The sequence below is a fragment of the Lipophrys pholis genome, assembly GCF_963383615.2.
Source record: "Lipophrys pholis genome assembly, chromosome: 11".
Taxonomy (NCBI): domain Eukaryota; kingdom Metazoa; phylum Chordata; class Actinopteri; order Blenniiformes; family Blenniidae; genus Lipophrys; species Lipophrys pholis.
In genome coordinates this window covers 1,592,278-1,608,264 of record NC_137631.1, presented here as the reverse complement: position 1 = coordinate 1,608,264, position 15,987 = coordinate 1,592,278, and the positions used below count along the sequence as shown (strand labels likewise).

The 15,987-nt window shown below is 47.8% G+C and overlaps 1 protein-coding gene across 1 annotated transcript in view; it reads left to right on the top strand.

Annotated features, from left to right (window-relative positions):
• The first annotated feature begins 2,045 nt into the window (after positions 1–2,045).
• LOC308116387 (polypeptide N-acetylgalactosaminyltransferase 18-like) overlaps positions 2,046–15,987 on the top strand; it is an 83,503-nt gene continuing 69,561 nt past the window's right edge. Inside the window, exon 1 of the mRNA XM_080474556.1 lies at positions 2,046–2,629. Within this exon, the coding sequence (XP_080330682.1) occupies positions 2,305–2,629 (325 nt within the window). The 5' untranslated portion in view covers positions 2,046–2,304. The remainder of the gene's footprint in view (positions 2,630–15,987) is intronic.

The following is a 15,987-nucleotide window of genomic DNA, read 5'->3' as shown; positions in this document are numbered from 1 at the left end:
CACCTTGTGGATCAGCTCCACCCTGGGATCACCTCCACCCTGGGATCACCCCCACCTTGGGATCACCTCCACCCTGGGGATCAGCTCCACCCTGGGATCACCTCCACCCTGGGATCACCTCCACCCTGTGGATCACCTCCACCCTGGGATCACCAGCACCCTGGGATCACCTCCACCCTGGGGATCAGCTCCACCCTGGGATCACCTCCACCCTGGGATCACCTCCACCCTGTGGATCACCTCCACCCTGGGATCACCAGCACCCTGGGATCACCTCCACCCTGGGGATCAGCTCCACCCTGGGATCACCTCCACCCTGGGGATCAGCTCCACCCTGGGGATCATCTCCACCCTGGGGATCATCTCCACCCTGGGATCACCTCCACCCTGTGGATCACCTCCACCCTGGGGATCATCTCCACCCTGGGATCAGCTCCACCCTGGGGATCATCTCCACCCTGGGGATCATCTTCACCCTGGGATCAGCTCCACCCTGGGGATCACCTCCACCCTGGGATCACCAGCACCCTGGGATCACCTCCACCCTGGGGATCAGCTCCACCCTGGGATCACCTCCACCCTGGGGATCACCTCCACCCTGTGGATCACCTCCACCCTGGGGATCACCTCCACCCTGGGGATCACCTCCAAATTGATCCGCTTTAAAAACAACTATTGAATAAACACAAAAGATTTTATGTGAATTAAAATCAGATTTCATTTCCTCTGTGAATCGTCGTGTTTCATGTCGCACACATTTTATTTAGTTTTCAATGATTAACATTTAGAAACGAGGTTTTCACTGGAGCCAAACGAGAGCGGGACGTTTCTTCTCTATTGAAATCTGCAAAAATCAGAGATCAGATTGAATCTATTGAAATTCCCCCGAGACGCTGAGGAGCAGCGGCGCCTCAACAAAACACAGCGACACTGAGAAGTCCATTAAGCTCCAAACAACCACGAGCAGAGCATGTTTTACATTCCCAGAGCCACTCCAGGCCTCCAAATGAAGCGCTCTTACAGCGGCGGCGGCGGAGCGCAGATCAGAAAATTGGCTAATTAGGAAGTGAGCGCTGGTGTCGGTGGAGAATATCGAAATAGTGAAACGGGAGCAGCTGCAGCAGCAAACGTACGATGAAGAGGAGGAAACACGGCTTTTCAACAGATTTACAGCCGCAGGCTGCAATGCCACATCTGTCCACTAGGAGGTGTCAGAGGTCTTTTTCCAATGTTAAACCAGCTAAAGCTGCAAGCGTAAAATACAAATTGCATCTTCCTCTCTTCTTAGGCTGAACATGCTCACTGCATCACCTGGTGGTAGAACCGGGTATTACATGGCTAAAGAGGGAGAAATGGCTCGTTCACAATTTTAGTTTTTACAAACAAAACAAATAAAGTATCTTGAAGACCAGCTGATTGTTTATTAACACTGGTACACTGCTGTTATACTATACACCACAGTGAAAACAGAAAACTATTGTTTACTCGACAAGAGTACACCACTTTTTGAAAACCCTCCAAAGAAAAGGGGGTAAAACAGACGGTTTCTGAAACGCTGGTCACCTCCGCTGCAGCACACGGCTGTTCTGCACACGCTCAGTAGATGGACGACAATGACACAAGTCTCATTACCAAAACAAACCACAGCACCAACTGGAGGCTGAACGTGAGAACTACACCCTTTCAGTTTCTAGTTTTCAAAATGTCGCAGTGAAAAATGTGAAATTGTTCTGAGACGAAACTGCAAAAGTGGCGAGTTTTTATTTGAAACCTCGAGGAATCCACACACACACACACACACACACACACACACACACACACACACACACACACACACACACACACACACACACACACACACACACACACACACACACACACACACACACACCAGCTGTGAGGACACCCCCCCCCCCAGCTGCAGACTCCTCCTCCTGCTCCTCCATTGGGCTGCAGGAGCAGGAGGAGGAGGGCTTCAGGCGGGCTGAGGGGGAGGAGGAGGAGGAGGGGGAGGAGGTGCGCTTCGCTCCGCGCTGCGTCTCTTTGCAGCGGCTGAGCGCAGTTTGACGCTCCGGCGGCTCAGCAGGTTTCCTCCTCCTCTCTCTGCTTCTCAGCGTTTTCATTCCGCCCGCGGGACGCAGCGCAGCACCGAGCGATGCCTCCGCGGACAACCGGGAGCGCGGGACCGGACTGACGGCTCGGCGTCGCTTGGACACGTTTTCCTCCTGCGCGTCTCTTCGCCGCTCCGCCGCTCCGCCGCTTTGCGCTCCGCCGCTCCACCTGCCTGCGCGCGGGGATGACGCGATGCTCTGCACGAGGAGAACTAAAACTTTGGTGTCGACATGCGTGATCCTCAGCGGCATGACCAACATCGTCTGCCTCCTCTACGTCGGCTGGATCACTAACTACGTGGCCAACAGCGGTGCCAAAGTTCCGGAGAGCGGCAGCGGCGGTGCCGGAGGCGGTGGAGCGGCAGCGGCGGCAGGCGGCGGAGGAGGTGGAGGAGGAGGAGGCGGCGGCAGCAGCAGCGAGGTGGACAGAAAGTTGGAGGAGGACAGTAAAGGAGAAACTCTGAGGATTATCGAGAGGCTGGACCGGCTGGAGAGCGTCGTTAACGAGCACATCAAAGGTGAGCGCAGCCCGGTACCGAGTCCGGTACCCGGTACCGGGGTGGCAGGTGTCAGTCCTGGGAGAAGTTTGGAGGAGAGCAGCCTCACACGGACCAGGTGTGAAGGTTCATTTACAGGCATGATCTCTTCAATAGTGGAGAAAAAGTTAATTGGATCAATTAAGAACCTGGAACCGAAATACTAATGAAAAGTATATTTTAGCGGTTTTTCTTTAAAAACACCAAAACAAAACATTTCAGATCGAGGTCGATTAAAATTCACCAAGGGATCAAATTCAATGTCCCCTTGATTGACAGGCTGGCGCAGTGGTTCGCACTGCTGCCTCACAGAGGAGGACCCGTGGCTCGAGTCTGGGACCAGAATCTGCATGTTTACAAGTTTACCTTCAAACTTCAGTTCAAAATGTTTTTAATTGACTAGTTTCGTCCTTTATAGCATATATATATATGTGTGTGTGTGTGTGTGTGTGTGTGTGTGTGTGTGTGTGTGTGTGTGTCCCTCCCTCTACGTGTCACTTCCTGGTTGCAGTGTGTTTTAGCCAGGTACAACACTGCTGCATGTTCTACCTGTGCCTTGGTTGGCATCCTACACACACAGACAGACACACACACACACACACACACACACACACACACACACACACACACACACACACACACACACACACACACACACACACACACACACACACACACCAGACTGTGATTAAAAGAGAAGTCAGTTCAACATCCCCTCTGGACGAGTTTGCAGATGTTAAAAAAAATAAAAAAAACAGCTCGTATGTTTATTTTTCCACTTAAACGGCCAATTAGCAAGAATTTCTCCTCCGGCGCTGAAAAATCCCAAATGTGTGAATTTGTAAAAGAAGTTCTGATGATGAGAGATGAAACCGAAACACGAGGCCTTTAAGTTAGATGTAGAGAGAAAGACGTGAAATCACAAGCCCTGGTAATAACACATGTACTAGTGTAGTTCTAGTTTGGCCTTTGTGTTGTCCTGAGCTTCTTCTTCTTATCTAGAACCTTCTGGAACGTTCAAACTGAGAGGAGGTTCTGACCCGTGAGCAGATCTCCTCCCACTTTGTGTTTGAACCATCAACCCGTCAACACAAACACAGAAGTGGGACAATCTGAGCGTGGCGGGATGATCCGCTCAGTGAGCGGAGGGATGATGAACTGATCATCAGCCGCTCCTCTGGAAGATACGAACCGTCGTTCATCAAACATCTGAGAGGAAAGGAGTGTTGATCCAGGATTAATCTTCAGTTTGAGAGGAACGCCGTCCTCAGAGGGGCTGACGAGCACCACTTCATCTCTCTGGGAGCAAACACTCCCGTTTGGATGCGTCTCCCAATCGGAAGGTTGCCGGTTCAATTCCTATCTCCACGTCCAGATGTCCAAGGGTCCTTGAGCAAACCCCCAAATGCTCCCAGCCCCCTCCGCTGGTGTGTGAATGTGTTTGTGTTTGGGTGAATGTTATCAACAGTGTCAAGCACTTTTGAACTGATGCAGTGGAAACGCTCTGAGTGAAATCCAGTGACCGTTTCTACTGAAACTGGAGGAAACGATGGACAAAACTCAACACGTAATACTGGAGCAATCATATCAATCGAAGTAATAATACATTAATACACTAATGAAGTGTTGTTAGTACATGATAATGAAATGTTATTACATGGTAATGATGTTGTTATTACATGGTAATGATGCTGTTATTACATGGTAATGATGTTATTACATGGTAATGAAGTGTCGCTATTACATGGTAATGAAGTGTTAATACATGGTAATGATGTTGTTATTACATGGTAATGATGCTGTTATTACATGGTAATGATGGTAACGATGCTGTTATTACATGGTAATGATGCTGTTATTACATGGTAATGATGCTGTTATTACATGGTAATGATGTTGTTATTACATGGTAATGAAGTGTTGTTATTACATGGTAATGAAGCTGTTATTACATTGTAATGATGTCGTTATTACATGGTAATGATGCTGTTATTACATGGTAATAAAGTGTTATTACATGGTATGGAGGTGTTGTTATTACCTGTTATAGAAGTGGTGTTATTACATGCTAATGATTGGTTGCTGCAGTGATCAGACGGACTGGAGCAGAGCTTTTTATTTTCAAACCTCTTGTCTCTCCTCTTTCTTGGTTTTCTCCGGCACTTGTAGCGTCGTTGCCCTCGTTGCCCCTGTGGCTCCCAAATCTCTTGTTGCCCCGGTGGTTCTAACTGTCCTGGCTCTCGTTGCCCCCATTTCCCTTGTGGTTCAGGCTGAGGTCTTGTTGGTCTATAAGATCACTAGTGCTTAGGTTTATTAATGCCCCACAGGCCTGTTAATGCTGCTCAGGCCTGTTAATGCTGCTCAGATCTATTAATGCTGCTCAGGCCTGTTAATGATAATGAACTATACACTTACTACAATTACTCCTCCAAATATCTGTAATGACACTTGCTTGAATATTAAACCCTCTGAGGATCGTTACAGGCTGGACTTCCAAGGTGGGTTTTCTGTTTGGTAGGGGTGGGGGGTACATGTAGAAGGAGGACGGGGGTATATTGAGGAGGATGGGGGGGGGCATATAGAGAATGAGAGGGGTACATTGGGGGTATCCGGTGGCCCGACTGGCTGGTGCCTGGTTCCGCTGCTCGCTGGTTCTGCAGTGAGGAAGAGATTCAGGTCAGGGAGCGGTGCATCATTCAGCAGGTTTGTTCACAGCTTCCACACCAGACCAACCAGATTCGTCATCTCTCGCACACACGGCAGATTCTTGGCCGCGGTTCGGACTTCATTTCAGCGCTGCCGCCGCCTCCTCCTCCTCCTCCTCCTCCTCCTCCTCCTCCTCCTCCTCCTCCAGCAACCACAGTTTGATCCACACGGTCTGTTCCCGTCCGGGATTATTTTTAGTCTCTTTATGACTCAATGCGAGTTGATCTAGTGTGTGTGTGTGTGTGTGTGTGTGTGTGTGTGTGTGTGTGTGTGTGTGTGTGTGTTTCTCCGCCGGCTGCTCCTCCGGTCGACGCAGGATGTGGAGGAGTCCTGCAGGTCGGGTGGAGGAGGAGTCCAGATGCAGGACGTCGTCCCCCCGAGTGTCTCGATCAAAACTAGAGATGCACCGATGCCACTTTTTAAAAGTACAAGTACTAACCTTTACCTACTCGACTTTACTGAGTATCGATATGAGTACTTATTATATGGTCTGCGAGCTGAAGACTTCCCCTCCTCGGCTGGGTGAATCCAGAGCGGCGCCGCCAGACGGAGTGTCATCACTCTGCAGTGAAACCTCCGATCTGCTCTCCTCTGATCCGTCAGACGCAGGAGGAGTGACTCTCTCCATTCCCAGAGTGTCGCTCTCCCCAGATTAAAGCCAGATGAGTCCTTGACTCATGACTTTTATTGTTTTTAACATTTATTTTTATTGTTTTTGTTGTTCTTGCACCTGTCGGCGTACAGCACTTTGGTCGACTGCGTTGTTTTTAAAGCGCTCTATAAATACAGCTGAGTTGAGTTGAGACTTCACACCTCCTCCCTCCTCCCTGCTCTCGCTTTGCTCCCCTCAACATGTCGAGGCACATTTCAATTTCTGCACAGGATCCTAAATTAACTCTGCTGCCTCACCTGCATCCAACTGATGCTCTAAAACCTGGATGTTAGAGGAGGAAGATGCTCTGTAATCTGGATGTTAGAGGAAGATGGAGGTCAAAGTGAGCATGAGGATGATTAAGATAAGATAAGATAAGATATCCTTTATTTATCTCACATGTGGAGAACTTTGCAGTGGTACAACAGGATAGTAATAAAGAAAGAAGCACAAAGCAGAAACTAAAAAAAACGGATAAAAATACAATATAATAAAAATAGAAATAGATAGATATTAAATATTATGCACACGGTGCCTATAAGTGTGGACATGTACAGAATATGGGGGTGGATGTATTTTACATAGTAAATGCGTTCTTATAGAATATTATAGTTATAGCACCACTTCTTGCCCAGCTGGAGTGGAGTGATATTGTCCGGTGGTGGTGTGCAGCGGTCTACTGGGAGCAGGCTTGGTTGAAGAGTCTGACTGCAGCAGGGAGGAAGGACCGGCGGAGTCTCTCCGTCAGACACCGCGGGTGGAGAAGCCCGTCACTGACGGAGCTGCCCAGTGATGTGACGGTACCATGTAGGGGGTGGGAGACGGTCTCCATCGGGGATGGAAAGCTTCTTCAGCATCCTCCTGTGTCCCACCACCTCCACAGGGTCCAGGGGGCAGCCCAGGACAGAGCTGGCCTTCCTCACCAGTTGGTTCAGTTGGTTCCTGTCTGCAGCTGGAGTGCTGCTGCTCCAGCAGACCACTCCATAGAAGATGGCTGATGCCACCACTGAGTCATAAAAGGTCCTCAGGAGCGCCCCCTGCAGTCCAAAGGACCTGAGTCTCCGCAGCAGATGGAGTCTGCTCTGGCCCTTCTTGTAGAGAGCTTGGGTGGTGTTGGACCAGTCCAGTTTATTGTTCAGGTGAACACCCAGGTACTTAGAAGAGTCCACTATCTCAATGTCCTTTTCCCTGGATGTTCACCGGTGTGGGGGGGAGTGGGTCTCTGCCTGCGGAAGTCCACCACCAGCTCTTTGGTTTTACCCGCATTGATCTGGAGGTGGTTCCGCTGGCACCAGTCCACAAAGTCCAGGTTGAGTTCTCTGTACTCCGCCTGCAGGTGACAGGTGGATGTGTTGTGGGAGAAGTCTATGATGATTGTGATGAAGAAAGGGGATTGAAGTGACTCTGAACCTCTGACCCAGGATTTAGTTCTCCGGTCCGGTCCCACACCATCCCCTACTGGATCCTGGCCCCCCTCTGGATGTGACCGTTACCATAGTAACCGATGACCTTTACTAACGTGTCTCCAGCAGCTTCGGTGACATTTGAAGCTTGTAGTTTGACACCGACCGGTCCGGCCTCACTTTGGACTCAACACTCCCGTGAAGGTTCTCCTCAGGACGGATCAGGACAAGGAGCCTCAGAACATTCAGCCAACAACTTCCACCGTCGTGTCGACTGAAACAGGAAGTGTCTGGGAGGAGACCCGGCGGTCGTGGTGAACGACGCTCCGACTGCGAGGATGAGTCGGTTTAAAAAATTCATACTAAAGCAGAGAGTTTGTGCAGCAAAGTGTGACACTGAATCTCCGAAGTGTCGCGACACTTTTAAAAACAAGGTGCTGAACGCATCAGACACTCCGGATGAATAAATCAGTCTGGAGCTTCTCTTCTGGTACTGAGATGCAGGGCGGCGGCTGCTGATGGGATCTTCACTGATCGTAAGAGGAGCTGGAGTTCTCATGTCTGTAAATCAATTCTTCAAACTTATTCGATTAAAAACCTCAAACCCAGAGCTCCTTCTGACCCCTCTTCATTCCACAACTTCCTCTCATGGAGTCCAGGAGAGATTCTGACTGGTACGGATGTGAGGTGTGTTGATTGGATGCAGGAGCTGCCAATCATGGCGACAGCATGGCGACAGCATGGCGACAGCATGGCGACAGCATGGCGACAGCATGGCGACAGCATGGCGACAGCATGGCGATAGCATAGCAATCCTTTGTATGAAAAATACAATTGAAAACTGATGGTGGAGAGCAACGCACTCGGATGATTCAAAATGAAACGGGTTCATTTGTAAATCACACGGGGGTCAAAGGTCACACTGGTCCTGTTAGCAGTTAGCGGCTAACGGTTAACAACTAACCGCGAGCTGCTCATCGTTAGCGACTGAATTTACCAGAGGTGGTTGATGACATCTGCGTCCTGGGTTGGTGACGATGAAAACCTCCTGTTTTGGGGTGGCGCCCCCCTGTGGGCGATTCTGGTTTGAACAAGGAGGCCAAACAATAAAAACTCTGATTGTTTCAAACTCCAGATTTTCAGTTTCCACTGAGGTCCAACACCAACAGTCGAGTTTTAACCAGGAAACGAGGGGTTAACGGTGACGACCGCTTTTAAAGGACGAGTACTAACATTTAGCTACTTTCCGGTATGAGTACTTATCGTGACCAGGAGCAGCGTTTCTGGTATCGTACACACGCACAGTATCATCTCATTTGTCTGATTGATTTCATTCTTATCGTTTGGAGACACTCATCAGCCTCTTGGCGTTCTGGCTCTTCAGCCGTGGTTTTTATACACCGACTATGAAAAGCTTTGAAGAAGCAGTCTTTATTTTTTTTACTATTTTCCAGCTTGGTTTGGTCTCACTGTCGTCTCCGCTTCCTGCCGCGTCGGCGTGAGTTGGCGCTCAGGCTGGTTTTCTGTGAGACGACCGTCTTTTAATTTGTCCTCTCAGGCCGGAGCGCCGCCTCCCCGCTAACCGCCATCAGGCGGCGTCAGAATCTGTCCAAACCAGAATTCATCATCTTCTCCTGGTTGATTTGTCCCGCTGTCCGATATTCTATTGTATTCAGTTCTATTCTATTCTATACAGACAATCTATTAAAGGCAGACCTCTCCCAACCCATCAGATTATTCAGACGCTTCAGACTAAATTCATCAGCAACAGAAAAGAAGGGAATATGGTGTCAGACTGTGAAAACTGAAGCTGACATGCTGACATTTGGAAACGGGGCCGATATAGAATCACGTTAATGTCAGCTGTCAGTCGTCCAGATCTTCCTCCAGGACGCAGGTTTTCACATGACGCCTCCTTCGATTGCGTTTTGGACTCAAATAGAGAAGTGAAGAGATTTTTTTCTCCTAATGAATTTATGCCGATGAAAACTTTAACATTAGAATTCGAGACGTTGACACGCCGAGCCAGAGACAAATAATTAATTAATCTTAATGTGATGGATATTACCCGTCACAACTTTTTATGTCACCAGCAATTTACTGCAAATGTTTGATGAAACATTTCAACACGTTCACACTAACATGCAAATTCTCTAGAAAAACCCCAATAAACTGCAGTGATGAAGATCTTCTCCTCTTCCTCAGGACTGAAACACAGTTCACTTTCATATTTAAAATTTAGAGTTTACACAGTATGAACAGAATTTATCTGCCTTGCTTTTTTTCAGTGTTTTATGAAATCCGTTCATATTACAATACATTTACGAAATGTTGTGCGATAACTTTTTATTCTAGTTGGGAACATTCGATCAGACGTGAGGCAGAAACTTACTGACCGAGCTGTTATTACCTGTTATTACCTGTTATTACCTGTTATTACCTGTTTAATGTCTCATCAGGTAATTCTGGTAACTTGATGTAGTTTCCTCATGATCCAACATGATAGGACAATGTTTCTAGTATACAGAGATTGGATAGAGAGAGTCTGTAACCTCACGTTGAGGGTCTGTAACCTTGTGTTGAGTCTGTAACCTCGTGTTGAGTCTGTAACCTCATGTTGAGGGTCTGTAACCTCAGTGTTGAGGGTCTGTAACCTCAGTGTTGAGGGTCTGTAACCTCATGTTGAGTCTGTAACCTCATGTTGAGGGTCTGTAACCTCAGTGTTGAGGGTCTGTAACCTCATGTTGAGTCTGTAACCTCATATTGAGGGTCTGTAACCTCATGTTGAGGGTCTGTAACCTCAGTGTTGTCCAGGTGGATGAGGGTCTGTAACCTCATGTTGAGGGTCTGTAACCTCGTGTTGAGTCTGTAACCTCATGTTGAGTCTGTAACCTCATGTTGAGGGTCTGTAACCTCATGTTGAGGGTCTGTAACCTCAGTGTTGAGGGTCTGTAACCTCAGTGTTGAGGCTCTGTAACCTCATGTTGAGGGTCTGTAACCTCATGTTGAGTCTGTAACCTCATGTTGAGGGTCTGTAACCTCAGTGTTGTCCAGGTGGATGAGGCTCTGGCCTCTGATTGGTCCGTTAGAACCCCTGAACCAGCTGAGCTGAACGTTTCTTTGTCGTCTCCTCCGACCAGCAGCAGGAGTTTTGACGAGGCGCTGTACCTTTAAATCGTCTCTCCTCCTCGGTTCAGTGTTAATCCGTCACGGTGGTGGTGTTCACATTTCACACACACTGCGTCCGACACTTGGTGAACTTTCCACGGTTGTTCATGTCATTTAAATCCCCGCTGCTGCCCCACAGGGGGGGCTGTTCTCTGCTGCTGCCCCACGGGGGGGAATTTCTCTGCTGCTGCTCCACGGGGGGGGGGGGGGGGGGGGGGATTTCTCTGCTGCTGCTCCACGGGTGGGGCTTTTCTCTGCTGCTGCCCCACGGGGGGGCATTTCTCTGCTGCTGCTCCACGGGTGGGGCTTTTCTCTGCTGCTGCCCCTGGTTCTGGAGGCTGGTCTGATGAAGGCCCAACATGTGGTGGATGAGCAGGTTGTAAACTGTGGAGCCGTTATGGGTCTAATAAAGGAACGTCCCGCTGCGTTTCCACCGACCAGCTCTGGATGCCGACGTTCTTTGTTTTGAAATGAACTTCATAGAAACGAGAATCTTTTCGGGTTCTGTCGGTTCTTTGGTACTTTCCACTTTCCTTCAGGCTTCGGGTTTGGGGGTTTTCTGCAGCCATTCAGCACCTAATGTACGCGACGTAGTCGGTGCTGAATATCATCTCGAGACGATCTCACAGGAATCCGGCGGGACTTTACAAGTGAGACGAGGAAATGTGTGTGATGTTTTATTTCCCCACAAAGATGCTTTTCAGTAGATTTTATCTCGAGATGCACGGAAACCACTTTTTAATAAGTAATAAGGTTTAGCTACACGCTGATACCGAGTACAGTCAAGAGTACTCATTAAAGGCCATAAAACCTCATTCATACTCCAGTTTTTTTTAGCAAATGTCTAAAAACATCTTTCTTTGATTCTGTGTTGCTTAATTTATTGTCATATTCTTATGTTTTATGTGCCTGTTTTTGTCTGAAACATCTTTAATGTACTGCTGCCGGTCCTGGCCGGGACTCTCTTGAAAAAGAGATTTTTAATCTCAGCAAGGTTTTTCTGGTTAAATCAAGATTCAATTTAAATAAATAAATATATATATATATATATATATATATATACACACAGCTCGTGTATGTGAAGGCAACGCGTTACTACGGACCGCCTCCACAGAGCCGCAGCATGTAGCACGTAGCATCGCTGGTGTGTGAGCCCAGAAACCCTTTAGCATGTAGCATGTAGCATGGATTGGGTGCTGTGAGCGACACGAGGCTAACTCTGCCGGTGATGACATTGCGGCTGTTGTACGGATTCTCTTTCTCCTCCTCTTGATATTTTGTTCGAACATCATTGACAGGCTGTCTTACTTTTGTCGTCGTCATTAATATTAAAGAATCCCCGAACCGCGACGTCGCTCGTCCTCTGTTGCGTACCTGCACGCATAGTATCGGTACCGGTATCTGTACTGGTATCAGTATCGGTGCCTGTATCGGTAGTGATACTGGTATCGGTGCATCGCTAATTGAAATCTCCTCGGACACCCGTCTGTGATGTGGTATTTCTCTATAAATGATTAATTTAGACTCGTCACAGTTAAACTCGGCTCTACATTTAATCCAGTGCGAAGCCGTTGCTCTGCTCCGTCTCGTTTCATCCCTCCTGTTTCCGTTCCGCTCGGCTGGCTGCAGACTCTGTCTCTTCACTCAGATGATCCCAGCCCCTCGCTGTCGGCGAGCCTTCGCTCCACACCCAGGCGTCCCGGGGCTGGCGCTGGCGCCGGCGCTGACTGGACTTCCTGTCTGTCCACAGCATGTTCATCCCCCGGCGGCGTTTCTGTCACAGCTCTGCCCCTCTAGACCTTTTCAACATCACTTTCCCCTTTTTTAAAAGTGTTTTTATGGCATTTCTAAAATGCAAATTTGGCCAGATTAGTTTCCTCTAATGGAATTTCTGCAGCACATTAGCCGATGCATTACCACCGTTAACGGCGCTGACCTTTCGGGGGAACGCGCAGTCCAAAGAGCTGCGAGGGAACGCTGCTCCAGTTGTTCTTTTATTTTATTTTTTTTATCCCTCCGCACGCTGCTGATAAGTGCAGGAAGTGAAGGCGCTTCGGCTCAGGCGAAGGTCGGGATAACTTCAGCTCTTCCTGCAGTTTACAGTCTTGTTTCTTTGACAACGTGTTAAAGTCTGATTGCTGCTCAGAGATGAAGTCACGTCCCTGGAGGAGCTTCCTGCTTTGACATGAAACAATAAAAGTCCTGCAGATCTGTTCAAAGTCTTTTCAGAGTTTAGGATTTCTCTGTGCTCTAACATCCTCGCCCTGGTTCCCTCCAGTAAAACTCAGGGTTTCATCTTGTTTTTATATTAAGTGTACTTCTTATACACCAAGGTAATCTTCACACATTAACAGCACGGATGAATAAAAAAACTGTCAGAGGTTCCGAAGCGCCAACGTTTCTCAAATTAAAACTTGAATTCTGCTACATGAGTTCAAGTTCGCATCTTTTATTCTTAATTACCTGACGTCTTCCACAAAGTCCTCTTGTTGTAATACCAACGCTTCAAATATTGATATGGAGTAAAAGAAAAGGTACAATTGTACTTCAACTCAAAACTCCTCTCCAGTGCGCTCCACCAGAGCAGCCTGAAGCGAGTCCAGAATCCAGAGTGGCTCTCGGAGGACCAGCCATGATGACTAATGTCCCTCTGATCCTCTGTTGTCTCGTTGGACGTCTCCTGTCGCCCGTCTTTTATTCGGAGCCTCTTAAAGGCATGATGTGGGATGAATCGGTTGAACCAGCTCTACGAAGCTCCGTCAGCTTCAGAATGACTTCAGGCGACAAGGACGCTTCAGATTTCTATCTGTTTGTTAGAAAGGAACCTGATTGTCAGTGAGGCTCGTCCTCGCAGGACTCATGGAGTCCACGTGTCCATCTGAAGAACGTCTCCAATGCAGCAATGAGAGAGAGAGAGAGAGAGAGAGAGAGAGAGAGAGAGAGAGAGAGAGAGAGAGAGAGAGAGAGAGAGAGAGAGAGAGAGATTTCACATCTAAAAATTCAAATCAAGACGCCACAACGTCTTGATATTAATAACGAATATTTGAATAATCCGGTCCTGCCTGAGTGTTTCCGCCGTTTTAGTGTCGCTCAGCTTGAAATTTCTCGAGAAATCAGGACATCTGTCTGTTGTTGGCGTTTGGCGGGTATTCTATACTGCTTTTTAAAGTGTAATAATTGTTCTTTAAAGTGTAATAATGAAGCGGTGAGTTCGTCTCAGTTTCAGAGAAACACCAGCCGAAGAACGACGGGATCTTTAGGATTTCCGCCACAGTGAGAAGTGTTTAATTATCTTCCACTAATGAACTTTAACCTCAAGAATTCTTTAACCTTTTTCCATCAGTGAAACATGAAGTTTGTGAGTATCTGCAGTATTTATACAATTCATGACTCGAAAGGCGTAGAATAGTCTCATTATAAAAGAATTAGTTTGTTCAGTTTGTCCAGTGTGTTTTATTGGTTGACTGCTCATTGGATTTAGTGTGTTTAGTGTAATTTGTTGTCTGGCTCTGTTCACTGTGTTGTAATGGAGTGTGTTCAGTGTGTTCAGTGTGTTCAGTGTGTTCAGTGTGTCCAGTGTGTCCAGTGTGTCCAGTGTGTTCAGTGTGTCCAGTGTGTCCAGTGTGTTCAGTGTGTCCAGTGTGTCCAGTGTGTCCAGTGTGTTCAGTGTGTTCAGTGTGTTCAGTGTGTCCAGTGTGTCCAGTGTGTTCAGTGTGTCCAGTGTGTCCAGTGTGTCCAGTGTGTCCAGTGTGTTCAGTGTGTCCAGTGTGTTCAGTGTGTTCAGTGTGTTCAGTGTGTCCAGTGTGTCCAGTGTGTCCAGTGTGTTCAGTGTGTCCAGTGTGTCCAGTGTGTCCTGTGTGTTGAGTGTGTTGTGTTTCCGTCTCTGATCAGCGCTGTGGTCTGACTGGTTGTTTATTGTGTTGTCAGGCTCTGCTCAGTGTGTTGTGTTGTGATGTGTTGTGTTGTGGAGTGTGTTGTGTTGTCAGGCTCTGCTCAGTGTGTTGAGTGTGTTGTGTTGTGATGTGTTGTGTTGTCAGGCTCTGCTCAGTGTGTGGAGTGTGTTGTGTTGTGGAGTGTGTTGTGTTTAGTGTTATGTCTGTTGTTTTGTGTTGTGTTGTGGAGTGTGTTGTGTGTATGTTGAGTTTGTTGCGTTGAGTGTGTTGTGTTGTGGAGTCTGTTGTGTTGTCAGGCTCTGCTCAGTGTGTTGAGTGTGTTGTGTTGTGTGTGTTGTGTTGTGGAGTGTGTTGTGTTTAGTGCGATGTGTGTTGTGTTGTGTGTGTTGTGTTGTGGAGTGTGTTGTGTTGTCAGGCTCTGCTCAGTGTGTTGTGTGTGTATATGTTGAGTTTGGTGTGTTGTGTTGTGATGTGTGTTGTGTTGTGATGTGTGTTGTGTTGTGTTGTGGAGTGTGTTGTGTTTAGTGTGACGTGTGTTGCGTTGAGTGTGTTGACTTTCCATCCCTGCTCAGCGTTGTGGTTTGACTGATTGCTTGTGAAGCTCAGCTTCCTTGACGCCGCTCACGCCGCCGGCCTGTCAGAGCGACGGCGGCCTGCCGGAGCGACGGATGACTCTGCCGGCTCCGCTCGCCGTCCCGACCCGCTCTGACTCCGCTCTGTCAGATCTCATTGATGTGAAGCGCCGGCGGCGGCATGGACGGACGCGGCTCGCCGCCCCTGGCGTAGCTCTGTGTGGCGGCGTTTCCTGTGATGAGATTCTGTTTGAGCGGTTTGGACGCGTGGCGTTGAGGATGATGATGGTCGCTGAGCGGCGAGGAAGCAGAGCAGCTTCCTGTCTGGAGGCTGTGATCCTCCAGCGTCATGTTGAGTCTCTGAACCAATCAGACTCTCTTCCTGGGAAAACTAAAAGTACATCCAACAATGTGATGAGTAGTACTCCATTACCAGCTAGTAACTAATTACATTATCTGCTTTAGTTATTAATTGATGAGCCACTTTAGCTTCCGTCCATCTTTTCACAGTTCTGAGCTTTTTAATCTTCATGATCTTTTCCTCCTGCTGTTTGTTTTAATGACTCAAGACACCCTCTGGTGGCTGATGTCGGTTCAGTTTTTCCAGTAACACTTTTCTTTTTATTTTAAAATTTCCTACAAATATTTTTTTATTTATTTTTTATTTAGTTGCAGAGACGGGGGTTTTAACTGGAGCGGGCATTTAAAGGTAAAACATGGAAGGTTTCATTCAGCAATGAAGTCGTTTTGTCTTTTTATATGTGGAGTGAGGATGTGGAACAGATTGGAGGCGGAGCTTAGGCAGCGTCCAATCACAACCCAGTTCAACAAACACTACAAAACAATGGCGTTCACAAAGTACACAAAGGAGGAAGGGCTGTAGACGGGTGTAAGGACAAATTATTATTTATTAGTATTTATATTTACAAATTTTTCTTGTAACTAT